General features: G+C 37.1%; 2 protein-coding genes across 4 annotated transcripts; one reads left to right on the top strand and one right to left on the bottom strand.

Moving 5' to 3' along the window:
* Positions 1 to 4,142: 4,142 nt before the first annotated feature.
* Positions 4,143 to 16,595, bottom strand: aptx (aprataxin). 2 transcript variants are annotated; one of them, XM_041222293.1, is made up of 8 exons: positions 16,381 to 16,595; positions 10,348 to 10,484; positions 9,654 to 9,700; positions 8,964 to 9,302; positions 8,194 to 8,253; positions 7,643 to 7,869; positions 6,379 to 6,482; positions 4,143 to 4,774 (listed from the first exon to the last, which is right to left on the bottom strand). In XM_041222293.1, exons 2-8 carry the CDS (start codon positions 10,478 to 10,480, stop codon positions 4,623 to 4,625), a joined length of 1,062 nt encoding a protein of 353 aa, XP_041078227.1. In that variant the 5' UTR covers positions 10,481 to 10,484; positions 16,381 to 16,595; the 3' UTR covers positions 4,143 to 4,622. The 2 variants fall into 2 exon arrangements, with proteins under 2 accessions (XP_041078227.1, XP_041078218.1); XM_041222284.1 differs by lacking the exon at positions 16,381 to 16,595 and adding an exon at positions 12,371 to 12,480.
* On the top strand, positions 16,082 to 26,342 carry LOC121296590 (dnaJ homolog subfamily A member 1-like). 2 transcript variants are annotated; one of them, XM_041222308.1, is made up of 9 exons: positions 16,082 to 16,183; positions 17,552 to 17,704; positions 18,948 to 19,128; positions 19,304 to 19,408; positions 19,993 to 20,220; positions 23,500 to 23,614; positions 23,778 to 23,893; positions 24,002 to 24,096; positions 25,419 to 26,342. In XM_041222308.1, exons 2-9 carry the CDS (start codon positions 17,573 to 17,575, stop codon positions 25,644 to 25,646), a joined length of 1,200 nt encoding a protein of 399 aa, XP_041078242.1. In that variant the 5' UTR covers positions 16,082 to 16,183; positions 17,552 to 17,572; the 3' UTR covers positions 25,647 to 26,342. The 2 variants fall into 2 exon arrangements, 1 of the variants encoding a protein (XP_041078242.1); XR_005947073.1 differs by having other exon boundaries at positions 16,083 to 16,183; positions 23,997 to 24,096; positions 25,419 to 25,507.
* The last annotated feature ends 723 nt before the right edge of the window (positions 26,343 to 27,065 follow it).

Below are 27,065 nucleotides of genomic sequence, written 5' to 3'. Positions count from 1 at the left end.
CACACTTTATACTCACCGAGACCAGAGCCCGTCTGCTTCTAGGAAAGGGGTTTTCTTCAGGTCAGTTGTCCCAGAAAGGGCCTTGTGGCTGGGGGTTGATGCCTCCTGGCTAAGCTCGCCATTTGCAAGAGGTTCGATTTCTTAAAAATAATCAATCTTGTCCAGGTAAAATTAATCAAAAATAGTTTATTCAGGAATCAAAATGCAAACAGGGACAAAGCAAATCAAAGAACACATACAGCATATAGTAGGCCTCAGCAGGTGTAATGTCTGAGCTGGCATCAGTGTAGATGTTAGTTTCTGAGCCCAGCTTTCTTGGTATCAGTAATGTTAGTTTCTGAGCCGGCATCAGCATAGATGTTTCTTAGCTGAGCAAAGAAATTACTTTGTACAGCACGGATGTACAGTTATCTGATGTAATTTCCTTTACCAAATTTGGTCTTATTTCCCTCGCATGATGGATGGTGTGAGACAAAGCACATTGTCATTTCTTCTTCACTTTACCAATGTCAGCAGATAACAAGTTACATTTAAGAGCAATGCTATGAGTTTTGCTCAATTCTTGCAGGCAGCAAAGCGCAATACCCAAGCATCTCAAGGTCGAACAACAAGACTGGTGATTGCAAATGGCTGATGTGCACCAGCTATGTACAGCTTACTTTTAAGAGTTTATTAACCCTGCGTTGATTCAGAGCTTACATTAAACACAAGAAAATCACGCAATGTTTACCGACAGTTTCAATGATTTCTTTACCATTTATATGGGAAGCATAAGTAACAGTAGTATAATGGAAAAGGAACAAAGGCTGATGAAACAATATCTAAATTATGTTCATATGTTGTGTTTTATTTTGCTAATTATGTCTTAATCCTAAAATTCAAGGTGATGCAAAACTTTTGGCCATAGCTGTAGTATTTCTTTAGCAAATGCTCATTACAGTACCTGTAAAGATAACATGTTAAATTAAAAGAACTTGCATAAATCTCACATTGTGCACAACACTGTAGAACAACTATCTAAACTAACAGTCCCTGGAGGAAAATTCAACTGGTGGTTGTTTTCTTGTTTTCAGCTAGCTGTGCTTGTTTAGGATATTTGGTCCCACTGCCAATTATTTCCACTCCCTTTGAGCGCATTGAAATGGACATAGTGGGCCCTTTTCTACCTTCTGATTCCAGGTATACGCATTTATTAGTGGTGGTAGATTATGCAACGCGATACTTGGAAGCAGTTCCATTGAGGTCCACTAGTGCCGCTGCAATAGCCAAACAACTAGTGCAAATTATGTTGAGAGTAGGGATCCCCAAAGAGATATTGACTGATCATGGGACTAACTTTAAAAAAATACATCCCATCTGTACATCTGTTTATCATCCACAGTCGGATGGTTTGGTGGAACGTTTTAATCAAACGTTAAAGCAGATGTTGAGACAATTTGTGAATCAAGACCAGAAACATTGAACAGTGCTCCTTCCCTACAGTGATATCCTTTTTGCAGTGACAGATGCACGCAGAGATCAACAGCGTTCTCCACCTTTGAGCCCTTGTATGGCCGACAGCCTCGTGGCATCCATGATCTGTTGAGAACAGCAGCATTACAACCAAAATTCATGAATTCTGACCTTTTGACCATGAGACAAGCTACTGCTGCTGCTTCTTACATTATCCAAGCTTTATGCTAAATGGCAGGGGCCATATGAGGGGATTCAGGCTACAGGGAAAGTGAATTATGAAATTCGGCAGTCTGATCGCTACAATGAACGGGAAATTTACCATATCAATTTATTAAAGTTCTGGCAGGCAATTGAGGCCTTATTTATAGCCCCAGGTGATGTAGAGGATGATTTGGGACCCTGTGTAGAGGCCCCTAGCATTCAGAGCATTCTGATGGGGGAACAGTTACTCCCAGATCAGCAGAGATCTGCACAAGTTAATTGAGGATGTTTTTTTCTCACGTGCCCGGCAGAACTAATCTCGTTGAATATGACATTATCTCTACCCCAGGTATCACGGTTTGGGAGAGACCTTACCGGATCCCGGAAAGTAGACGAGGTGGTGTTCACAAAGAGGTAGGGGCAATGCTTGAACTTGGGACGATTGAGCCTTCCAGGAGAGAGTTGTACAGTCCGATTGTGACAGTCACCAAAAAGCATGGCACCAGACGCTTCTGCGTTGATTTCCACAAGGTAAACATTATTGCCAAGTTTGATGCATATCCCATGCCTCGGGTCGACGAGCTTCTCGACGGACTGGGAACGGCGAGGTTCATCTTACCTTTGGACCTGTCGAAGGGATACTGGCAGATCCCATTAACCTACAGATCACGTGAGAAAACTGCATTTTCTATCATTGATGGTCTGTTTTATTTCACAACCATGACATCTGGGCTACATGGTGCACCTGCTGCCTTTAAGAGGCTAATGGACCAGGTTTAATGCAGATATCATGAATATGCAGCAGTGTATATTGATGTGCTTATTTATAGCTCCACCTGGTGAGATCATTTGGCTAGGGTCACAGTCCTCTTGCAGTCTCTGAGTGTAGCCCGGCTGACAACCAACTTCGGTAAATGTGCATTTGCCAGAAGAAACACACTATTTGGGCTTTTTTATGGGACATAGGCAGGTGAAACCCATCGCCAACAAAGTTCAGGCTTTGATGGACGTGGCAATCCTGAAAACTAAGTACCAGGTGAAGTCTTTCTTGGGGTTGGCCGGTTATTACCGATGATTCATCCCCAAATACACCACAGTGGTCAACCCCCCAGTGACCCTCACTAAAAAGAGCGCACCAAATTTAATTAAATGGACAGGAGAATGTCAGGGGGTCTTTGATACCATTAAGCAGCGACTCTGCCAAGCCCGTCTAAATCACACCAGATTTCAATAAGGAATTCCTGTTCCACACCAACGCTTCGGACGTTGGTCTGGGGGTGGTCTTGTCCCAGCGGGACGACAGAGTAGAGCACCCTATCTTGTATATAAGCAAGAAAATGCTCCCTTGCTATCTGTCATAGAAAAGGAATGTCTGGCCATTAAATGGGCCACTCAGACCTTACGCTATTACTTCTTGGGACGTTCATTCAACCTCATCACTGACCACGCCCCACTCAGATGGTTAAGTACAATGAAGGATAGCAACACCTGGATAACTCGGTGGTATCTAGCGCTGCAACCCTTCATGTATTTCATGACACACGATGTAGGGAAAGATCACCAAAATGTGGATTACTTTTTCTGGGAGGGAGGTGTAATGGGCAAGGTAGATTCAGCAGTGTTCCTTCAGCTCCACTCTGAGCAGTTGGATATGTGACAGAGTGAAAGAATCCAAATCAACAAACTCCCTTTCGACCTGTGAGAGCACTATACAACAGGGACTGTGTGCCTCGTACTGAATGGTTGGGCAGTTAATTCCAGGGGCAGTCAGAAGCCGGCCATTCAGGAAGGGGGCGGCGTCACAGTACCAGGAGTCATCCCCCTAGTATGGTGGGCAAAGTTTCAGTCAAGAATTAGAGGAGATGTGACTGAACTAGCTATCAGAGGGGGGCGGGGCTGAGGGTACTTTAGGGGGGCATGACACCGTAATCGGTTCCTTTGTTGTGGTTAAGGGAAGGAAACAAGGACTGTGGAAACGTGAGTGTGGTGTTTTGTTTATTTGTAACCTGTGGGTATTTGTCTTTGTCAGACAGCTAATATGAAGCCAGGAGTTGCAGCACAGAGCCAGCAATAAGCCCGGACCGCACTTGTAAATACACCACCACGGCTGAAAGCACCACACCTGCACTAAGAGCACAGTTTGGATACGTGTTTTTGTGTCTGTGTTTTGTCTTATTATTTTGGGACTGCAAATCCTTTTATATGCTGGCAATACCCATTGTTGGGTAGAGTCAGCCTTATTATTTAATGGTCTCAAAGGAGGAGGCTGAATTAAAGAACTGTTTGAACTGTAACTTTGTGTGTCGTTGTCTGGAGCACCTGCATCACCCCTACACCTACGCACTGCAACGCACATGTTCACATGTTTCTTATACTGATGTAACAATTGTAAAGTAACTGCCCATGCTGATGGGATATTACAATACCGTTTACAGTTAAAAAGGTCTTTTGACTGTTCCTTTTACGAAAATCTATTTTAATATTTATGTGGTGTCAAACTAATGTGGTCTTGATATGGTTTCGTCACTGAAATATAAATAAACGTGTATCTCCATGGGCCTAAACATATGTCATAATATCACTACTGATATGTGTTTATTATGAGTAGAGTTAATATACTTACAGAACAGGTGAAGAAAATAAAAGTTGTAAGATATATACACTGCATACAACTATATGTCTTTTACAATAATAACACTCAGAAAAAAATCAATTCATTTCTAAACATTTTTATAATTAAATGAGTAACAACTTGTACACATTTCCCACCAATTACTGGATTAACATTCGAGGAAGTTGCACACTTGAATATTAGGTGCCTAAAGCAGATCATGAAATTATAAACAATAACATTTTACAAATGTGAGCTACCACATCCTCAGCACTTACTCATTTACTTGACCTGTTTCCCGAGATAAAAGCAGTGTATTTTAATAATCTTTCTGGTTGAACTCCAGTTCATATCACTATGGTAAGTGCGTTTTCAAATGTTCCTTTAACTGAGGAATGGTGGACAGCTCCCTTCGGCAGACATGACATTGGAGTGGCAGTTTAAGCAAATCGTTGGTCCCATCCTTTACTGTGACTTTTCCGTTTCTCTCCACCATTTCCATGACATCTGTCGGATGTAGAAAATACATTAAATGTGGGAACATGCACAACTTATACTCAGATATAATTAGATCTGAAACAAAAACACACTGGAAATATGGAACAAAAACAAATTACCACAAGTGCCCAGCCAAACACAAGCCACGTTTCAAAAGATCACCGAGTCAACCTTGCCCAACACAAAGTAAATAGGCACAACTGTAAAACCAATGGGGAACAAGGTTGTCCCAATTGTTTCTACTAACTTGGCTTGTGTCTTTGATGTAAGTTCGATCTACTTTTATTGTACTTATTGGTTTTACAGTTGTGCCTGTTTGCTTTGTGCTGGGCAATGTTGCCCCAATGGTTTCTTAAAACTTGGCTTGTGTTTTTGCTATCTCCACTTTAAACGGCTGGGCACTTTTGATAACTTGGCGTTTCATTTTCAATGTGTTGTTTTTTTTTTTTCAGATGATATAGACATCACAAAAAGTGCATTCCCTAGTATGTTTCCATGTTGACAAAACAAGTTAAACTCGGATATCCTGTAATATACATATACGTGGACAAAAGTGCCTGGGGTCTGCAAAAAAATAGAGGACAATTTTACCTTACTTTGGTGACTTATTCTTACTCACTTTTGTTTTCTACATTTCACCTAAGAGTGTAGGGAACTACAAATTAAAAGAGAAATGGTGCTTTTGGCTGATTTGCTGCTCCAATACCCTGAAAACTATCCTTGCTGTAACAACTTGGCACAAGGAACTACTGTTCCTCTCAATACAATGTAATAATGTTGGTACAAGGAAAATGGATAGTTTTGTTACGCTTGGACACATTCTGTTCATTGAAAGCTCTCCATTTCACCTCAGGATTTCAGCTACATAATTGTGTTCTGGCGAACAATAACAAAGCATATGCTGGGACTCATTATTATGTGAATATTAACATCTGTATTTCAAACTGTGTATGATATGAGATGTTTAAAGTGATGTACCCAAGATTAAAAATAACCTGGCATGAAACGGTTAATTAAAAAATATATACAGTACAATTAACTTGACCAACACAATCGTAATACTTTTGTGTACCAAATAAAAAGATGATATTTTTAATGCTTGTAGCCTATTCAGAAACCAGAAAACTCAATTTTTTGGGTGCTAGTCCAATGATGTTAAATGAGGTTATAGAATACATCTATAAATGATGTTATATAATACATTTTACCTAGTCACTTAATCTTGCCCCCTTTCAGCATACAAAGAGTAACCTAACAGGGATGTCCTTTATTACTTTATGTGTTTATTTTATCACAAAAGCCTCTGCAATTACCTGATCTCAGTATGTCAGCCATATACTGTAGGATTGGCGCTTGCATGATGCCAATGCCAGCATTTGTTTGTCAACCTCAACTGTGTACAATTAGCACCTTAAATATTTAATCTCAGTTGGACAGCTGCAGGTAAATGACTGACATCTAAAAACAGAATGCAAGTAAAAAAAAAAAACTATTTTGTTAAAGACAAACACTAATGTATTAAGTACAGTTGGGTTTTCTTTCTTACAAATACAATCAAATTAGGACATTTACTATTGCAACCAAAAATATGCATTTAGAGAAGACACCCTTACCTTGAGATTCAAGAAAATATTCTGTTGTAAAAGAATTCCAGTGTTTTTTGTTTTTCAAGAAAGGGGAATCAAAGTCTTGGCTGATAACATGAAGATGGACGTGGCTTAAAAAGAAAAGGTAAACATGTGTCGTTAGAAATACGACTTTTGAAAACCTATTTGAAAGCCATTTCAACAAAGACAATTATATATAGATGGTTCTTAAAAATACTGAAATCAGTACAAGCACATCTGATCACAGCACTCCCTATAAAAGTGTACCTCCCTATAGTAGTTGTGGAATGAAACCTTATTAGCCCATTGTCTTTTCTGTAAAATATAAACTTCATACACCATTCTCTTCTAAGGTTATGGCCACGAAACACAATAGCGCCTAGGACTATGTCAAGTGTCCATCTGCCACTGGAACTGTCTTGAAAGCCAGTTTTGAATTAGCCCCAGTTAGGATTGCGGGCTGGCAGAACTCATATCTCTTCAATTCCTAAATTACCTTACGATCAGTGCAGAAAATAAAAGTATGAAGAAATTTCTAGTTGCAGGCTGGATTATAGACTGTAGATAGAAGCAGCGCTAGCCACAGATTGATATAGGAACGAGATAAGATTGGTTTCGGGGTGTAGATTGAGATGTGGCATAAGTAATACAGTGAACCTCAGAGGTATGAACACCAAACTTACAAACTGACTGGTCTACCAAACACCTCACTTTCAATGGGAAGTATGCAATCACTCACCATGCGTGTTATGCAACCAGATAGGCATACTGTACATAAAAATGTATAAAGAAAGAAATGTTTTCATTTTAAACAAAGCACATGTCTTTTTTTCCAACCCAAAGGAGGCGTAATGACTGAGCAAACTGCATGAATGCATTTTGATTAAAAACAAGCACTATGTTAACCCAGACATAAATCTGTGTTTTTGCTACACTAACGATTTCAACAGTAATGTAAATGTAGCCTTTTTCCATTTATAGTACTGTTTTAAAGACTTTAGAACTATAACAACATGAGTATTGCATTACTGTGTTGTACTGTTGTATTATTCACCAAAATAAGGCTATAGACAGCAGGTGTACACAGTTATTAAAACCACTGAAAACTCACTTTCAGTTATGGATATTTCCGATTTACGAACAACCTCCATTCCGAAGGTGTTCGTAACTGTAGCACCCAGTATGAACTCCAGAGGCAAAAGGATGTCTCAGATTATGGGACATATAAATAAAAAAATCAATATTGCTGTTGACAGCCTTTGTATTTTACCTCATGCTTGGAATGGCATGATATCCCAGTCGAAACTGCAGTGTGCTGAAGTCAGGGCAATCTTGTACTATCTTCTCCCCAATGCTGTGCATGTGCTTCAGGAGGGCCAAATGCTCCTTCTTGACAGCCTTCAGGCTGGAGATCGATTCCCAGGGTAGAACCAGCCAATGATACCGGGCTTTGGGGTACTTATCCTTTATAACAACCACTTTCTCGTCTTTGTAAACCTGCATCAAAAATCACAAGTTAGTATACTTTATTCAGGATGTTTGCTTGAAAACGGAGAAAGAAAGCATTCAGAAAACAAAAAATAAATACAGAAAGTGGTCAGGTTTTATTTTTGTTTTTAATTATTTTAGTACTGTAACTTATTATAGAGAAAGATAATTAATAAATAGTTTCAGGGAATACGCTTGTCTACTGTTTTCAGTGGATTTATCGTTCCTATACAAAACAGTTACGGTTTCATTAAAAAATATATATTTATTTATAACACTTTTCTTTTGTCATTTTTACACATCATATTTCTGGGAGTTAGCTGTCCCGATTACCTGCATTTTGGGGTCTTGCATAGAGGATTTTAGTCCTTGACTCCAGTGTCCTCCAGACTCCTAGTTAAAATAAAATATATATTATGAATATGGCAATATGGCACATTGCCAGTAACTCATCTACTAGAAGGAGTGCAGGGGGTCATGCTAACACACACACACACACACACACACACACACACACACACACACACGAACAACTTACAATTTTTAGTTTTAGAAGAAAATACTATAATCTACACTACACTACATTGACAAATAAAGTAAAATAAATGGATAAATACTCAGTACCATGATGTCTGAAGGTTTAATTAGAAAGGAACAGTAGGTTGTTAACATTATTAACTATGTAGCAAATGACATCACAAACACATTCATAGATTTAAAAATAGAAACAAGTGAGTGTAGTTACCATGGCATCAAAACCCTGTAAGTACCTCCACTGTTTGTTTTCAAACACACTTTCCTTTGACACAGGTATGTTAAACATACCAAAATGTTAAGAAGGCTCTTTGGTCTATATATATATATATATATATATATATATATATATATATATATATATATATATATATATATATATATACATACATACACATACACACACATATATATATATATATATATATATATATATATATATATATATATATATATATATATATATATTAACTTGAAAGTATTTGCCTAGCACACAAGATAACACCAGTGTGCTCAGAAATGATTATGATCTTAGATTTATTAATAGCCAGCACTCAGTCTAAGCTTACCTTTCTCTCTGGCATTTTAGGAGAAGGAATGGAGGTACTGCTGTGGCTTTCCGGTCTACATCTTTCAGAATCCCTATTTGGTGCCTCCACCCTTGGAATCTTGCTGCTTGGGGGTGCGCTTTTAGCCCTGCTGTTTTCTGGGCTGGCCTCCTGTGTTCTCTTTGGGCATGGCTTTCCCTCTTTGATGGGAGAGATGGTGCTGTCTGCAGCCTCCTCCCTGAACTGCACTGTGTAAGGATACTTCTGATTGACTATGTGCAGAAGCTGCCCTGGCTTCAGCTTCACTTCGTTGCCTTTTCCAACATCCACCAAGTCCACACTGGTTGGATTTACACCCAGCTTCACAACACAATTTAAAAAATCAACAGAATGAAACCAGAATAACTTTAAATCAGCTTTGTAAGGTCACAGTAATGAAAAGTTGTATATGAAAATCATTGTAAGAGTCAGTTTCTTGTGTTGATCCGATTTTGCTATAGGGTAATACATCCGTAAATACAATAAATCTATAAGAAACAATTAACACTGACAAATGTATTACCTGAAATGCTTGTTTATTTCCTTACAGTATGTCTTATAGTTCTTTCCTTTTTAAATGATCCACATTTTCATTAATATTTTTCTAAGAGCAGATCATCTGTCTGTTGCTATGCTTTATATACAATAATATATCTGCTCTACACATCTTACCTGCTTCACACTGATGTATCCTTTATTGTAGTCTGCCTTTAGTTGTACTTAAAAGAAAAACAAAGATTTAGTGATGTTGAAGTACCTTGAATTAACAAATCTGTGTGTCTTTTTGTCTTATTTACAGGGAAGCCTTTCATTTCTTAAAATAATTAAGAATTCATATTCAACAGAGCAGGCATTCCTGCTTGCATCAACCACACTGACAACAATTTTTTACATTTTGAGATCATCTGCCGATTGCAGACAATCTATAATATGTTTTATAGAAGTGTATGTTTTCTTATATAGGACTGTCCCAGATTATAGTGTAAACTACAAGCAAAGAACCAAATGATCTTCAGCAAACAAAAAGAGAAACCTGTACTAATATTGCTAGTGGTAACTACAAGCATGTCAGTGACATTCAATCCTCACCACAGATGTAAATAAAAATCTATTGCTATCAGTAACAAAAAACGGTAGGTCATCATGCCCTATATTTAATTTATGCACATGCTGATTCGCTGGTACGAACACAAAGTTTCATCACAACTGAACAATTAACAGGTCTTTTACTTTCAGGTGGGTACTGGAGTGTTTTAATCATATCCATTAAAACATGGTTACAATCTAGTTTTCAAATTCTGTAAAGATAATTATGACTATACACAAAATATGACTATTACACAAAACGAAGTGCTGTTTCTCTAACCTTGTTGCCTGGAGCACTTCTTGTCTACTATTTTGGTTTCAGGACCCCGGCCTAACAGGACTGTTTGAAGATGGGCGAGTCTGATAGGCTGGTGGCCCCCATCCCGCCTAACAAGCCAGCAAACACGCACCATTTCCCTGTAATCAAACAATATTTGTATTTGTAATTACTGTATTGATATCCTTCTTGTGTGTAATAATTTCCCCAACTGGCTTTGTGAAAAACATCCAACTAGTGACTCTTGAAATAGCACCTGAAAATACAAAATAGTGACAATTAATTTGTGCTAAAAAACATAAAACGTGGTTTTAAACTCAGTCGATCAGCGGAGGCTAAATCAAAGACCCTAATTATTAAATAAAGCCCTTTAGATTCCTAAAACACTTATGCAGGGGTGTCATTTGCTTAGAGCGGGGGGGAGGGGAGGAAGCAGTTGCCCCTCCTCCAGATGATCTACATTCCACTTTTTGAACCCCCCAGACACATAATATAATCACATATAAGATGGTTGAAGTTTTCTTCCCAAACAAATAAAATATGTTTTTCAAACAGCATTCTTTTCTAATCTAGCTCGGATCCGGAATGAAGTTGGCCACTGTTGCCATGGTGATGTAATTGCTTGCACGCTCAGTCTCAAGGCGTCAGCTGCATTTATTCATTTTGATCACAGAATGGCATTGCATTTTATTGTTTATAATATAATATCATTGATATCATAGTGAGTCAAAAGGAAACGGTGGATATGTTTGTCACAGCAGGTGGAAAACAGAAGAAATGAAACACAGCGAGACAAGGAGGGACTCACTTGCGGAAGAAACTATTAATATTGCTGATGCCCAGGTACAATTATTTATACATGCTCTAAAAACAGTACCATAGACTTTAAGATCAGATTTATGCTCACATATTGGGTCTGTTTTATCCATTTTCGAGTTTAGTACCAGTGTAGTGTTATAAAGTGGTACATCATCAGAATGTGGTACACTTGTCCTGTGTAATGTCAGAAAGCAATACGTTGTCACATTGAAAGTGGTACACTGTCAGATTTTGGTACAGGTGTAAGCATTTGCTAACAGATGGGTGTTTTCCTATTGTCAAACAGAGGTACATTTGCCATTAATTATACATTATGTCTTTTGCAAACTTACACTGGAAACAGACAATTAATTTATCTAAAAAAAGAAACAAATAAAGATGAACATGACAAAATGTTAAGTCCACTGCAAAGTTGCACAAGTAAAGAAATGTACAGACCCAATATACTGCATATGATAAATAGTTGCATACTATTTTATTAATGATGGAAAAATATGATTACATTAATAATGTTGTAAAAGACTAAAAAATATGATAAACTACCATGTGACAAAAGACTGAAATCAGCATAAAGTACCAGGTTTGAACTGGCGCTTCCCTGCTTTCTTAGCGGAAGATGTTTAGGCATGCTGGAGCACCCGCAGAGCGCCGACTACCACTTTTTACCGCGTACCTGAAAATATCTTCTCTACAATGTCTTTTTCAGTGGATCGGCGGAAAAATGATAAATGAAGGTGGTAGACTACAGTATTAGATACACTGGTTGAAATGTACTGTTTTAAAATGGTACATTTGTTACATATGCATTTATATGGAAATAAATGATTAGGCAATGTGATATATGAAAATCAATGGATTAATTTTCTAATAGATTATTATTATTATTATTATTATTATTATTATTATTATTATTAAAGCAGCACATGTTTCACCACAGCAAATATTTTAAAGTCAATCATTTGTTCCACGTTTCAGCAGCCAGTCTTAGATAAAACGTAACATTTAAAACAAAATCATGTATATAATTTTTAAACACCACATTTTGAATTAAAATCGTAAAACGAAACATCGTATGTGAGGAACTCAAATTCGAAATATGCCTTGAAGTTTAAAAAAAAAATCTATATAAACATTTATCTATATATCTATATAAACCAAATTTATAGTTCCCGGTATTATTATCTGTTCAAAGAGGATTTAAACTTACAATGGCACTTTGTAGATTCTCATTCATAAACTCTTCAACCACACACTGCATGGGACAAAAACAACAAGCTGCAATGCTGTCGCCTTCGGATTTGCCACAGTATGGACAGCGAAAGGGGACTAAAAGCATTTGTCACTGGACGTTGAAGTAAAATCGAAAACGCTTCTTCACAAACATTTCTGGAATCTGGATGATCATTCTTAGTATTTTTTCAGTGATATATTTAGATTTAAATGTTACTGTATTTATATTTCTCAATGGTTGAATCAACAGGCAATTATCCAGGAACCTCTCTGCTTGTAGTGAAAAGTACGGAACAGCTCTAACTTGCGAGAAAAAATAAATACAAACTAAAAACAATTTGTCATGATTCTACCAACGAACTGTGTCTGGGGAAGTCAAGAGGCGGAACCAAAGTGTGGTAGCTATGGATTACTTCACGACTGGCCAGAGGCATGTGCAAAACAACGCGTGTTTGAGATGGCCTTCCATACTAGGATCATAAGGGGTACAACTCAGAAATGCAAAAATAAAAACCAAAGTAAAATAAATTAATGATGGCGAACTGTTTTTTTTTTGCCAAAGTTTAGCAGAATATAGTTTCTAAAGTATCATCCACCAGTACGCTTGGGTGACTTTGATTGAGCCGATTTCCACTCTGATATTACCAGGAGTGGGAAGCAGACGCCTGGCGATTATGCCAATGGAGAGAGAGCGAGCTCTAAAATTTACAATTTTAGAAAAGCAAATTATGAAGGTATGAAACAGAGACTAACAGAAGTAGATTGGAGTAAAATAGAGAAAACACCCACAGAAAAAGGATGGTTGTTCTTCAAAAATGTAGTACTAGAGGCGCAAAACAATTACATCCCTAAAGTAGACAAATCTAAATGTAAAACTAAATTGCCAAAATGGTTTAATAAATCAATTAAAAAAATATTCAGCGGAAAAAGGCACTTTACAGAGCATTAAAAAAGGACCAAAAAGAAAATACACAGAAAGAGTACACAGAACTGCAAACGCAAGTCAAAAAGGAAGTTAGAAAGGCCAAAAGAGAAGTAGAAATGAACATTGTTAAGGGGGCTAAAACCAATTCCAAAATGTTTTTCCAATATTACAACAGCAAGAGAACATTCAAAGAGGAGGTTAAATGTTTAAGAGATACAAATGGCAAAATCGTAGATGAAGAAAAAAAATAGCAAATATATTAAATGATTACTTTTCACAAGTTTTTACAAAGGAAGATACAGACAACATGCCCCACATGTCATCCAGTTCCTATCCAGTTTTAAATAACTTTAGCATAACCGAGGCAGAAGTGTTAAAGGGACTAAAATAAACAAATCCCAAGGGCCGAATGAGATCCTCCCAATAGTACTCAAAGAAATGAAAGAAGTTATTTACAAACTGCTAACCAAGATCATGCAGCAGTCTCTTGACACAGGGGTGGTACCGACAGACTGGAAAATTGCAAACGTAATACCGATCCACAAAAAGGGAAACAAAACTGAACCAGGTAACTACAGACCAGTATAAGCCTGACTTCTATTATATGCAAACTTATGGAAACTATAATAAGATCCAAAATGGAAAATTACCTATATGGTAACAGGGTCCTGGGAGACAGTCAACATGGTTTTAGGAAAGGGAGATCGTGTCTAACTAACTTGCTTGATTTTTTTGAGGATGCAACATCGATAATGGATAATTGCAAAGCATATGACATGGTTTATTTAGATTTCCAGAAAGCTTTTGACAAAGTCCCGCACAAAAGATTAATTCTCAAACTGAACGCAGTTGGGATTCAAGGAAACACATGTACATGGATTAGGGAGTGGTTAACATGTAGAAAACAGAAAGTACTGATTAGAGGAAAAACCTCAGAATGGAGTGTGGTAACCAGCGGTGTACCACAGGGATCAGTATTAGGTCCTCTGCTATTCCTAATCTACACTAATGATTTAGATTCTGGTATAGTAAGCAAACTTGTTAAATTTGCAGATGACACAAAAGTAGGAGGAGTGGCAGACACTGTTGCAGCAGCAAAGGTCATTCAAAATGATCTAGACAAGATTCAGAACTGGGCAGACACATGGCAAATGACATTTAATAGAGAAAAGTGTAAGGTACTGCACGCAGGAAATAAAAATGTACATTATAAATATCATATGGGAGATACTGAAATTGGAGAAGGAATCTATGAAAAAGACCTAGGAGTTTTTGTTGACCCAGAAATGTCTTCATCTAGACAATGTGGGGAAGCTATAAAAAAGGCTAACAAGATGCTCGGATACATTGTGAAAAGTGTTGAATTTAAATCAAGGGAAGTAATGTTAAAACTGTACAATGCACTAGTAAGACCTCATCTTGAATATTGTGTTCAGTTCTGGTCACCTCGCTATAAAAAAGATATTGCTGCTCTAGAAAGAGTGCAAAGAAGAGCGACCAGAATTATTCTGGGCTTAAAAGGCATGTCATATGCAGACAGGCTAAAAGAATTGAATCTGTTCAGTCTTGAACAAAGAAGACTATGCAGCGACATAATTCAAGCATTCAAAATTCTAAAAGGTATTGACAATGTCGACCCAAGGGACTTTTTTGACCTGAAAAAAGAAACAAGGACCAGGGGTCACAAATGGAGATTAGACAAAGGGGCATTCAGAACAGAAAATAGGAGGCACTTTTTTACACAGAGAATTGTGAGGGTCTGGAATCAACTCCCCAGTAATGTTGTTGAAGCTGACACCCTTCCTTCAAGAAGCTTGATGAGATTCTGGGATCAATAAGCTACTAACAACCCTGGGCCGAATCCTTCTCGTTTGTAAACTTTCTTATGTTCTTATGTTCTAAATTAAAAGGTACTCTGGTCCTACATCCTCAGGATGCAGGGTATCTCGACGTCAGCATGTTTAATCGACAAATTATTATGAATACTTACTATTGCTGTACATAGTCATTTTCTTTTTTTGTTTGCTTTACAAAACAAACGTGTAGTTTCTATATTTGACCTGGTTGTTAAATTGCATTAATTTATCCTTAGAAATAATGCTTACATTTTTTTTAAACATCCAAATTGGTACTATATTAGTCCAGGGGGTGGGGGGGAGGATCATACTCACCCACTTACAGAAACGCTTTGGCGCCATTGAGCTCTAGCTGTGCACTTACAGATTTTGTCAGAATCACATATGCTGTCATTAATTACAAATTGAACGCAACTGTGTTACCCCCATTAACACATTTCACAAAAACCCTGTTATTCTTCATAGTAATAATAATAATAATAATAATAATAATAATAATAATAATAATAATAATAATAATAATAAAGCTTTTAGGTGTCATTGCAACAACTGAGACTAATTTAGAACAACTATTAAACAAACGGCGGGGGTCTTAATTATTCTGCCTTTTGCACTGTGGTACCATTCAGGTGAACAAAAATTGTAAAGGGGTACTTGAGCTGAAACCTCCAGCCAGAAGATGCAGTTTTAAAAATATACGAACCACTGCTTTAGGGTGTCAACATGTTCTGTGTACCACACTACTGCAGAAGGGAAGTTGTTAGACAGTAGCGACTGAATGTGGGTCGCTACAGTTTAACACACTGTTTACTACAGGAAGCCTACTGTTTTTTCAAGGAACTGCAGGAGAATTTTTCTTTTTTTCTACAGAAGGCAAATTTTACTTTATGGGCGGCACTTCTATATACAACGTCACAGGTTTGAATGATACCAAAAGCCGGATAGTGAAATCAGCCAGAACGTTCTGCGAGGCTCACGGTGCTGAGATAGAGGCGCTTGTGTGTGTAATGTAAGTACAGAAAATGTTTCGATTTAACAAACAGTTTAAAATAACACTTTTACAAATGTAATTATTTACGTTTTTGTGTTACATAACTGACTCATATTGATACAGTGCTACTAATGTAGCCTTAAACATGTCAGCAGTGTGCCATGTATCACCTGGGATGTTGTATTTTTTTTATTTTATAAAAGTGATATACTTACGTTCCAAATGTGAATCATAAACCTTTAGTGACGGATGTTGAATCGGAATATATTAAATATGATGTTTACGATGTATTCGGGTGGTATTGTCGATGATGTGGTCTTTTTATGTATTACGTTTGTGTTGTAGAAATGGCTAGAGAACCGTTTTACATTTTAAAAATGTGTTTTTATGTTTTACTTTTTCCCTCCTGAACGTTCGGGATCTTCTTTGTTCTTAGGTATCGTCTTAATGTCCATTGACTCAGCCGTTTAACCTCGCCTTACAGTAATCTACGTCATTTCCACAAGGAAGATGAGACCCCTTATCCACACCATGTGCAATTCTCATTTTCACAGGCACTTGTTTGTAATCCGATGTTAACTGCGCACTGTAAAAGTTACTAATCGGACGGTTTATAATTTTCTGGTTGTAAAAAGAAGAAAAAACGGACGGGAGGACACAAACTGCACACGTTTTATAATTTCAACACTGATTACCACATGATGTAACTGCTGCACGTGTTCGACCCGACTGTAAGCATTAGATAAAGTCTCCTGGCCCATAAAATTCTTGCAGTTGACCTCCGCGCCCTCATGTGTGAGTATAGTACTGTGCTCTCCTCTCCGAGGTGGCCTTTAATAGGGGACATTTTGCACAGTTGAAGACGTGTTCCCAGAAACGTGTTATGCAACTATTCAAACGAAGTTTAGTTATTGAGAAATAACTAATACTGTCGCTGTAAAGTTATTTATCCACATAACAACAATTAAGTGTATGGTAACATCTACCAGAAGCCATAATAGTAGTACAGTATTTTATGCTCGATTTTGAAATGTCACGTTTTTTAATTGGTCAGTTTTGGAAAACTCCAAAGTGGTTAAATAGTATATTGACAACTATAAAGTGGTATGCAATTTAATATGCTAACATAACATTATTCAGCAGGTTTCATTTGACTTGTATGAAGCAAAATTTAATTATTTTGAGTGATGCAAAACTTTTGGCTACATTAAATCGCACTGTATATTTGAATCTTCAGCCATAAGCTTTCAGCCATGAATAATACGACGGGGGGGGGGGAGTTTGCCACACAGTAAAGTATTAGTCTTTTAACCTACTACCAAAAACATATTGTTTTAATGCAAGTAATAAAATTGAAATTAATGCAACCCTTATTTCTGTTTGCAGACTATAGAGTCTAAAGTGAAAATGGTGAAGGAAACAGCATATTATGACGTGTTGGGTGTCAAACCCAATGCAAGTGCAGATGAACTGAAGAAAGCCTACAGGAAACTGGCTCTGAAGTATCACCCAGACAAGAATCCCAATGAAGGTGAAAAGGCGAGTACAATGGCTGTGTTATTTGTTTTCACTTTTAATACACATCAAGGGGGGCACTAAATTCCTTTTCATATTAGCAAAAAACAACTTTAAAATTGTTGATTTAAGTGTAGAGACAAGAATAGCCATACATACTGGAACGTATATGGATATGTAAGGGTAATTTACAGGGTTCACTTAAAATTGGCTTGATTTATTTAACAAAGTTCCCTTTTACAGTGAAAGACGAACCTTATGTTTCCATTTTTTTTAGTAATAGACAATGAAAATGCATTTAGAAGCAGGAACTAGGGGTACGGGGGCAGTACCCCCTGGCTTGAAGTAACGGCTGGTGCAATCCTGAGAGTTTTGTGAATCATATGAGCTGTGTGTGCAGTGCACTGTGCCTTTATTTTATATTGCTTTTGAACACAAGATAATGGGCCAGTCAGTAATGACTATCACAATAGGGGTGGGATATTTTTAAAATTGCATGGTTGTGCAATCTCACTAGAGTCTGTCGTTGGAATACAGTAGAAGCTTGCATAGTTAGTTGTTGAAAATGTCCCAGAAAAGAATGTTAGCACCATGTGCTAAAATGGGCTTGTCACAAATGCCACTAACTGGGGTTGCTGCTTTTTGGAGCATGTGTCAATAGTAAAAACACATGTATAGTGACACTTTGGACACGCCAGATCAGAGATCCATTTCCTCATAATTAAATTACTCGACATGACACGAGTTGAAGTCAACCTTGGGAGCCTTCTGACTGCCCTTGTCTAAAACGACTGCTGTAAATAAAATACAACTGTTCAACCTGTTTTTACATGTAAACATTTCTAAATTGCAATATTTAAGTGGATCGTAACAGTGTATACTACTCTTTGATTCATTTGCTCTTAACATTTTATGGTAAGTGTGTTGTAAACATTATTACAAGAATGGTTTTTACATTTTTATTTTCCCACTGAAGTAGATAAACAAGTGTTGATGGTTTTGTTAACATATTTAATATAATTGCAACCAATTGCATAGCTTCTATCATATACAGGGATTACAGTTTTGTTCAATGACTTTCAGCACAATAAGTGATGCTAGTGCCGCTGTTTAGAAGCCTCACACTGACCAAGCTGGCTTCTGATTTAGAAATTTGTGTTATTAATTTGATGGAGCCCACGTTTTTAGTTAATCTGTCTCTTTACCTTGTACAGCCAGCATCCACAGCATTAATCACTTTAACATTCTCATTTTTGCCCCTGTACAGTTCAAACAGATTTCCCAGGCCTATGAAGTGCTCTCTGATTCCAAAAAGAGAGAGCTGTATGACCGTGGTGGGGAACAGGCCATTAAAGACGGTGGCACAGGAGGCAGTGGCTTCGGCTCACCGATGGACATCTTTGACATGTTCTTCGGGGGAGGTGGAAGAATGCATAGGGAAAGAAGAGGTACATATTCCTGTGGTTTGTTTGTTTGTTTGTTTTTTAAATAATTTGTTCAAGAAATTAAATTTAAAAACAGAGAAGTTACTTCTCAAGTAACCTGATTTAAAGAACCTCAGACGCACCCCCCACGATTTGAGATGTGCATTTTACATTTAATTTTTATTTTTTTATTTTATAGGAAAAAATGTGATTCATCAGCTGTCTGTAACCCTGGAAGACCTTTACAATGGGTGCACAAGAAAACTTGCACTTCAGAAGAATGTGGTCTGTGATAAATGTGAAGGTAGTGTAATGATCCCTTATATGTTAATACAAGCTCTGCACCTTTAAGGTTTGGAGTGCTTGAGTGTTGTGCAGAGATATGGGAGCTCTTACAATAATATGCATATATTGGCTGTCTGTGGTTTGTGTACTCGATTGTGAGGATGGAGTCACGAAGTATGTGATGGAAAATAAACTGAGGCCTTTCCAGAAGAATGGACTTGTGTGTATTCTCTTAAGGACTCTTTCCTACACTGTTACTCTGGTAGAAACCTTACAGTAGGTCCGTTTTATCATAACCATGTTTTTGTCAATGTGTCAACCATCAGATGGCCTGACTGTAACCTACATGACTAGGTCTTCATATTCCCTTATTTGTCGTTATGTACTCGGTCTGGGTCTTTAGCTCAGATTCTTGTGGGTATCGAAAGTAAAATCATAATGACATACTTTTGCATCAGTGTCAATTTGGAATGCCACACTCTACATAAAATGAGCAGTGTTCATAATTAAATATCTAATTTTTGTATTTTGTAATAATATAATCTGGATATTTCTGTCTGTAAGCCTGTACAGTAGGTATATCTTTTATTTTTTAAATCTCAGGGCGTGGTGGCAGGAAGGGAGCGGTGGAGTGCTGTCCTAGCTGTCATGGGACAGGAATGCAGGTGCGAATTCACCAGATTGGACCCGGCATGGTGCAGCAGATCCAGTCAATCTGCACAGGGTGTCATGGCCAGGGACAGCGCATCAATCCCAAGGACAAGTGCAAGACCTGCAATGCAAGAAAGATTATTCGGGAAAAGAAGATACTGGAAGTTAACATTGACAAAGGTATGGGCATGACATTTTGTGGTTTTAGTTGCTGGTAATTTAAAATTGAGCTCTTTTATATGTTTGTAACTTCATCGGGAACTGACTTGTTCCGATATACAATTATAACGAGTGTTGTTAATGTTCAGGGTTGTGTGGGGGAGTTACAGCACAGGGCTCTACGCTAACTTTTTACATTGTTTTAGGTGCACACGTGCACCTAAGTTTAAAAATATTACATTACATTTTTTTCCCTATGCATTCTTCCACCTCCCTCAAAAAATGTAGGCACACAAGAAAAAGAAAAAAAATCTTAAACGTATTGAATATCTACAAATCTTTTTTATTTATTTATTTTCATTCTTAACACTTGTGCAGTTTTAATATTTTAGCATCAACAATTATAATGGGCAACTTTTTTTCCAACTTAAATTCTTTTTCAGTTCTTTATTTTAAAAAATAAAGCTTTGCTCAAATAAGTAGACTGTTATCATAATTTGTGCTGCTGAACATCAACAAATGTTTCCCCCCTTTTTTACATAGCACTTACGCAGTTCTATACAGTTAAACAGCAACAAATGAAATACAATGGACAACTTTTCTCCAAATTAAATGTTCATTTTCTTATGTATTTAATATGCAGAACATGTATAATGGTGAAACAAATATTAAATTAAGTTTTGAATATATACAGTTAGATTTATTTTTACTAATATATTTAAAGTAGTGGGTTTATTTTAAATAAACAAAACGCTTATCCAAACCTTGTAGTGTGATTGCAGAACATTGCTACAGTCACAATTTTAACGTGTGTGTATGTGTTTTTTTTTTTTTTTTTTTTTTTAATTTGTAGAAATAAAACATGCTAAAAAATAATAATTTACTTTTGCATATGAATGTCTATTGTCCAACAAGCCGATTGACAGGCTTTCCATTTTCAAGAATTTGGACGCACACAATCTCGCATTCCTTGGTAGAGATGTCAGTGTCCACATCTATTAGAATTGCCAGCTAATGAGCGAAACTCACTTTGGCTGCGAGTTCATTTTTAATTCAGCAATTTGACTGATCATTTCTGCACATTGCACGTCATTATCATATGTTGGGTTGATTTTATGAAGAAAAATCAGTGGACAGAATTTTGTAAACAGCAGTTCTTCTGCAATGCAGTATGCAATGTTACATTTTGTTTAACTGCCTGATAGCAGGCAGTTAAAGTTCACCCTCAGACTGTGCTGCTTGCCTGTTTATGGCAGCCTGCATGGTAGTGGGATGGTCTGGCTGACGTTGCTGGATATATGCATGTCTGCACATTGCAAGCCTTTTTTTGAAGCACTGTGCTACTTTAATATATTTTCATGTTTTAACTTGTGGCTCCCTGTTAAAAATGCAGGCTTGTCTGCCATCAGTTCCCCTGTATTCTGACAATGTGCAAAACATGGATGTTTTAACATTGTTAGACTTAAGCCAGGGAAAATCTTTTAGCCACTGTAGGTTAATTTGAATGTTCTTTTGCTACTCTGATAACTGTACACGCTATATATAACCTAGCCCTTTTTCGGAGTTCCCTGTTCGCTTTCATTTTCTGACATACCTTTGTTGTTCATTTCTTGTGAAGACGCCGACATATCTGAATTTTGTTTGTTGCGCTTTTCTTTTTAAACCGCTCAAATCCACATAAAAATATCTTTTTATTTTCCTCATCTTGGTTTGACAAGAGTTTCAAATTGTCAGGAAACTAGTAGCCATTGCACTGATAAATCAGGGAAACTGAGGTATGCGATTTATAGTTTTTAATGTGTGATGAGCAGCGGACACCAATAAACTACATTCACAGAGTACATTAGGATTGAGCTATGAGGGTTTAGATCGGTGAGGTTTTAAAAAAAAAAAAAAAAAAAATTGTAGTTTCAGCTGAAAAAAAAAAAAAAAAAAAATCATGTTTTGATGCTTTATAGCCAACCTTTAGGAATTTCTATTGGCACATGTGCGCCTAAATTAAAATGTATGTTCACACAAGCAAATGTTTAGTGGCATATGTAACCAAATTAGTTGCACTGTAGATCCCTGCAGTATTTGTCCAGGTTAACGATAATATTTTTAGGGCCATGTCAGTTACTTAGTCTAAATTAACAGAGAGGAAGCATTACTTTTACTTTAAAGAGGGGGGATATGCTTTTAACTCTACAAGTAGGGTTATTTTCTAGGATCCTTTGCAGCTCTGATCACTTCTACTGCACACTTATGCAAAATGGAAAGGAACATGGTCTGCTAAAATAAATGGGGATTGGAATTCATAGTACTGGTTCTATACTTGTACTGGATGTTCCCTTGTGTTTCATACACAAGCTGTCCTTTATCGTTACCTTAAAATGTCCTGCAATCTTGTAATGTTTGATTTGAAAACTAGTGGTGGTGGTTAAGTGTTCTGTCAATATTGGTATCTTCAGCCATACCTTGAGTCTGTCTAGTGGGCTGTTTCTTACTATCTCTAGCTTCAGATTTCCTTCCAACCCCAGTCCTTTCTCACCTCCTTTTTTAATTTTTTTTATTTTTATTAAGCTTTATGTTGTCAAATGCAGTTCACTATGCTGCATTTCTGCAGAGCAAGATTAAAGAAGCCACATTTTACCCCCTAAGATGCACTTATTACTAATTTGTTTTGAGATCTCTCTAAATTGAAGATTTTTCAAAGTTTTTGTAAGAAATGGGGCGGAAAAAACTTAACCTAGGAAGTGCACTGGATTCATTTGACATGATGCATGCAAAAGGATAGTACTGCTGGCACAAGAACATGATATTCTGTAGCACTATCAGTGCTACGAAAGATTCAGAATTGCTGCTCATGGATAAAGAACTCTTGTGAATATGTAATCCTTGTAAATGGGCATCTGGGTACCATAGTCATTGCCCACAGCTTCAGTGACTGGGCAGTAGCTCAGGTCAGCATGTGGACAAAGAAGGGCCCTTTGATCAGTGAGATTGAATAAAGCAGCCTGAAAGCCTTTTGTCACTTCAGGGAATGCAGCATGTTCTCCTGGTGTATTTAGAATTGACTTTGGCACTTGGAAATGCTTGTCCAAGATTCTTCTTCTAACCATTTAGGTGCTCCTTGGTCTGATTTACATCATTCTAGCTGTGAAGGGGTTGGTTAACGTAGCCCTATAATGGTTTGGGCATGCTCTTGGTATGCTTTTTGGTATGAACTTGGTCCAATTGTAAAATGTTTAGACAACCATGATAAATGAAGGGACAGGGCATTTGTGAAATTGACACCAACATGTGCTTTTGTATGTTTAGGCATGAAAGATGGACAGAAGATAACATTTGCAGGTGAAGGAGATCAGGAGCCAGGGTTAGAACCTGGAGACATAATTATTGTCCTGGATCAAAAAGAGCATCCCGTGTACACAAGGTAAGCATTTAGTAATTTATTTTTTTGTCCCCCTTCGTTTGTATTAACAATAGTAAAATATTCTTGAATTCAGAAACAGTGGGGAAAAAGTGGTGCGACATATTCAAATTTCTTATTGGTTCTGAATAAAGGTAAACTTGATATATATATTTTTTTTTCTTAGACAAGAAGAAGACTTGCTTATGCAGATGGAAATTCAGTTGGTAGAGTCGCTCTGCGGCTTTAAAAAGCTCATCACAACACTTGATAACAGAACTCTAGTCATAACATCACATCCAGGTATGTCATTAGTTTGTAACATTTTACACCCACCCCCCCCCCCACCCCCCACTATGGGTGGTGGGGTCGTGACAGACTGATAGCTATTTTGTTCATATTGTAGGTCAGGCAATCAACCTGGTGAGCTCAAGTGCCTTCTGAATGAGGGGATGCCAACATACCGCAGGCCATATGAAAAGGGTCGTCTCATCATTCAGTTCAAGGTATGTTTTCAGCTTCTCTAAATGGAGGGACATCCCAGCGAATTACTATGTTTGGCTGGTAAGCCAAAGTTTGAACTGTATAACCAAACCAGAACCACCAAAGTGTAAAACTAGCTTATAACTCCTTACAAGGGGGAGATAGGGTCATGGTTACTGCAGAACACAGATGCTTACATTTCACAATAACTCCTTGGAAGCCATAAAGTTGCTTGCAACTTCTAGTTATTTTTTTTTGTTATCTTGAAAATGTCTGGCAAGTTGTACAAGCTGCACTTTAAATAAAACCTTTATTGATGTATATATTGCACGATTTATCGATTTCCGGTTGATAATACTATGTAACACAATTTTTGTTCCTGGGTAGTAAGTGTTATTTCCTAATTGCTTATGCCTCAAAAGTATAGAAAATGGCTATTATTCCCCACAAACTTTGCTTTTGTGACCAGGACAGTGATATTTCAAAATATCACTATTTCCAATGGGAAAACGGGCAAATGTGTGTCTTTTCGTTCACATAAAGTCAGTAAAAAACAACATATGAATCCAAATTAACATGTATTTATACTAAAGTAATACAAAAATGACTACAAAAGATTTAGAAGTGAGTAGTTTTTCGAGATTTACGATTATACTGTATTTACTTTAAACTTTTGTATAAATACATGTTAATTTGGATTCATATGTTGTTTTTTTCTGACTTTATGTGAACTAAAAGACACACATTTGCCCGTTTTCCCATTGGAAATAGTGATATTTTGAAATATCACTGTCCTGGTCACAAAAGCAAAGTTTGTGGGGAATAATAGCCATTTTCTATACTTTTGAAGCATAAGCAATTAGGAAATAACACTTACTACCCAGGAACAAAAAAAAAAAAATTGTTACACAGTGTAATCATACAACCCTGTCCTTCTCTGATCACTTGTGACCAAGAACGGTTTAGATCAGAGGTATCCAATACGGGTCCTGGAGGGCCAGTGTCCCTCCAGGTTTTTGTTCCAACTGTACCCTAAATTACTTAATTGGACCAATTAAGTGCTTATTTTAAGCTTAATTAGACCAATTAATTAGGGTACAGTTGAAACAAAAACCAGGAGGGACACCGGCCCTCCAGGACTAGAATCAGAGACCCCTGGTTTAAAGTATGCTTCATCCAGTACCTTAATTCAATCTGCATTCCAGTACTGGGGTTTATGAGATTTTTAGGTAGTTTAGATCTTCAAACATAAGATAAAACTACAAATATTAAGCAAAGTCACCCACAGATGTCTAATGTTTGCCTGTCTATAACATTGTTTCAATGTTGTGGGGGGTTTTTTTAGGTTGTCTTCCCAGAGGAGAAATTTATCCCACTGGATAAACTGAAGCAGTTGGAAAAGTTGCTTCCCAAAAGGCAAAAGACTGAATCCATTGATGATGTGGAGATAATGGAGGAGGCCGACTTGGAGGATTTTGACATGTCCCAGGAAAGGCGGCGGCATTATAACGGAGAGGCTTACCATGATGATAAAGCCGATCACAAGAGAAGTGTTCAGTGTCAGACTTCCTAAAACAAAAAAGTGACCTTCCCCTTCATCCATTACTTTTCATTAATTTGCTGTCCATTTCTTAACTGCAGTGGCCTACATATTTTGAAATTTGTTATGAAGCAGTTGCCTTCTGTGGGTGTCTTTCTATGTTAAGTGTTTTCATTTCAATCCAGTTGCATGTTTTTTAATAATAATGAAAATTATGCGCCCAACAAAATGTAGTGGTTAGCAAGATCTGGAAGTGTAGACTAGTTTCCTTTTTTTTTTCACATCCACGTTACTGGTATAAGGTATGTGAACTGTACAGTCTTTAACACATTAAAAGTCAAAATGCATAGACCTAACATGAGTCATGCCATGTTAGTGTTGCCCCACCATTTTGGTTATTAAGTGCAAATGTAACTTCAAGAATGTTTTAAAAATGTAGATCAGTTTTGATATGTATATTTTTTTAAGAGCTTGTGTTCTGTAAATATGGCATTTTACTTACACCCCGGTGGGCTAGAACCATTCATTTTACTGTTTCTATTTGTATATTGGAATTCGAAACCATCTTTTGCCTCCTTAGTTTCAACAAAGTTAAGAGAAAACAAAATATTATAGTACTTAGTCTTGAACCATACTTCTCCATGGATTTTGTTATTAAACCATTCAACCTTAAATATCTTCAAACAGAAGTCATGAGGAATAATGAATAAATACACATGCATACTGTAAGGGACTTGCTTCTGTATTCAATGTGTTTTGTTTTCTTTTTGTAAAATACATATATATAAAAAATACATATATAAAAGCCAGTGTCTTACTTCCCAACCCAACATTAATTCAAACGGTCTCTAGAAAGAAGCTTTGAAAGTGCAGTGGTGGAATCTTTGTAAATGGACTGCCACGGGTTAATTGTAAATCAACACAGAGTCCTATCTTAACCATAATAAAAATGTTCTTGTGATTTCATACAAAAAAAAAAAAGTACAACAGTACTTCAAAGATGATATCCACAATTGTGTCCATGCAATAGTTGAGATTGATATGGCTGCAGGTATAGTGGCATCAGTGCAAACCTGTTTCAGATTTTTCTCCAGCAAACAATTCAGCAGAACAATGCAAAACAGCAGTGCTGATGTTGACTGACAGTAAGGTAGAAGTGGATGAACGTTACAAAAATGCCTTTTCTTTCACTTTGTTCATACAGTAGGAACATGACCATAGTGTGAACAGGAATGGTATCAGTACCGACTCGCCCCAATGCACAATTTGCATAGGGAATTTCAAGAACACAATTTATATCTTACTGAAAATTAACCAGTTTTTTTCTGTTTACACAGACTTAAAGCAGAAACCAATTCATATTCTTTAAAATGAAACTTCCTTCACTACCAAAAGAAACACAAGGCTTACAAAAATTCTGGATTTATATATATATATATATATGGCTGTCAA

This window comes from Polyodon spathula, chromosome 2, assembly GCF_017654505.1.
Source record: "Polyodon spathula isolate WHYD16114869_AA chromosome 2, ASM1765450v1, whole genome shotgun sequence".
In the NCBI taxonomy this organism is placed as follows: Eukaryota; Metazoa; Chordata; class Actinopteri; order Acipenseriformes; family Polyodontidae; genus Polyodon; species Polyodon spathula.
Note: the sequence above shows the minus strand (reverse complement) of the source record. Positions and strands in the feature narration are given on the sequence as shown.

What these genes read in the sequence shown, in the direction of transcription:
- aptx (XM_041222284.1), bottom strand. Translation starts at nt 12,393, where the DNA reads ATGAGAATCTACAAAGTGCCATT. An exon ending in GAAGTGCTCCAGGCAACAAG is followed by an intron (nt 9,701 to 10,347) that starts GTTAGAGAAACA and finishes TTTTCTTTTAAG; the next exon opens with TACAACTAAAGGCAGACTAC. An exon ending in GATACATCAGTGTGAAGCAG is followed by an intron (nt 9,303 to 9,653) that starts GTAAGATGTGTA and finishes TGTGTTGTGAAG; the next exon opens with CTGGGTGTAAATCCAACCAG.
- LOC121296590 (XM_041222308.1), top strand. Translation starts at nt 17,573, where the DNA reads ATGGTGAAGGAAACAGCATATTATGACGTGTTGGGTGTCAAACCCAAT. An exon ending in GGTCTGTGATAAATGTGAAG is followed by an intron (nt 19,409 to 19,992) that starts GTAGTGTAATGA and finishes TTTAAATCTCAG; the next exon opens with GGCGTGGTGGCAGGAAGGGA. An exon ending in GAGCATCCCGTGTACACAAG is followed by an intron (nt 23,615 to 23,777) that starts GTAAGCATTTAG and finishes TTTTTTTCTTAG; the next exon opens with ACAAGAAGAAGACTTGCTTA.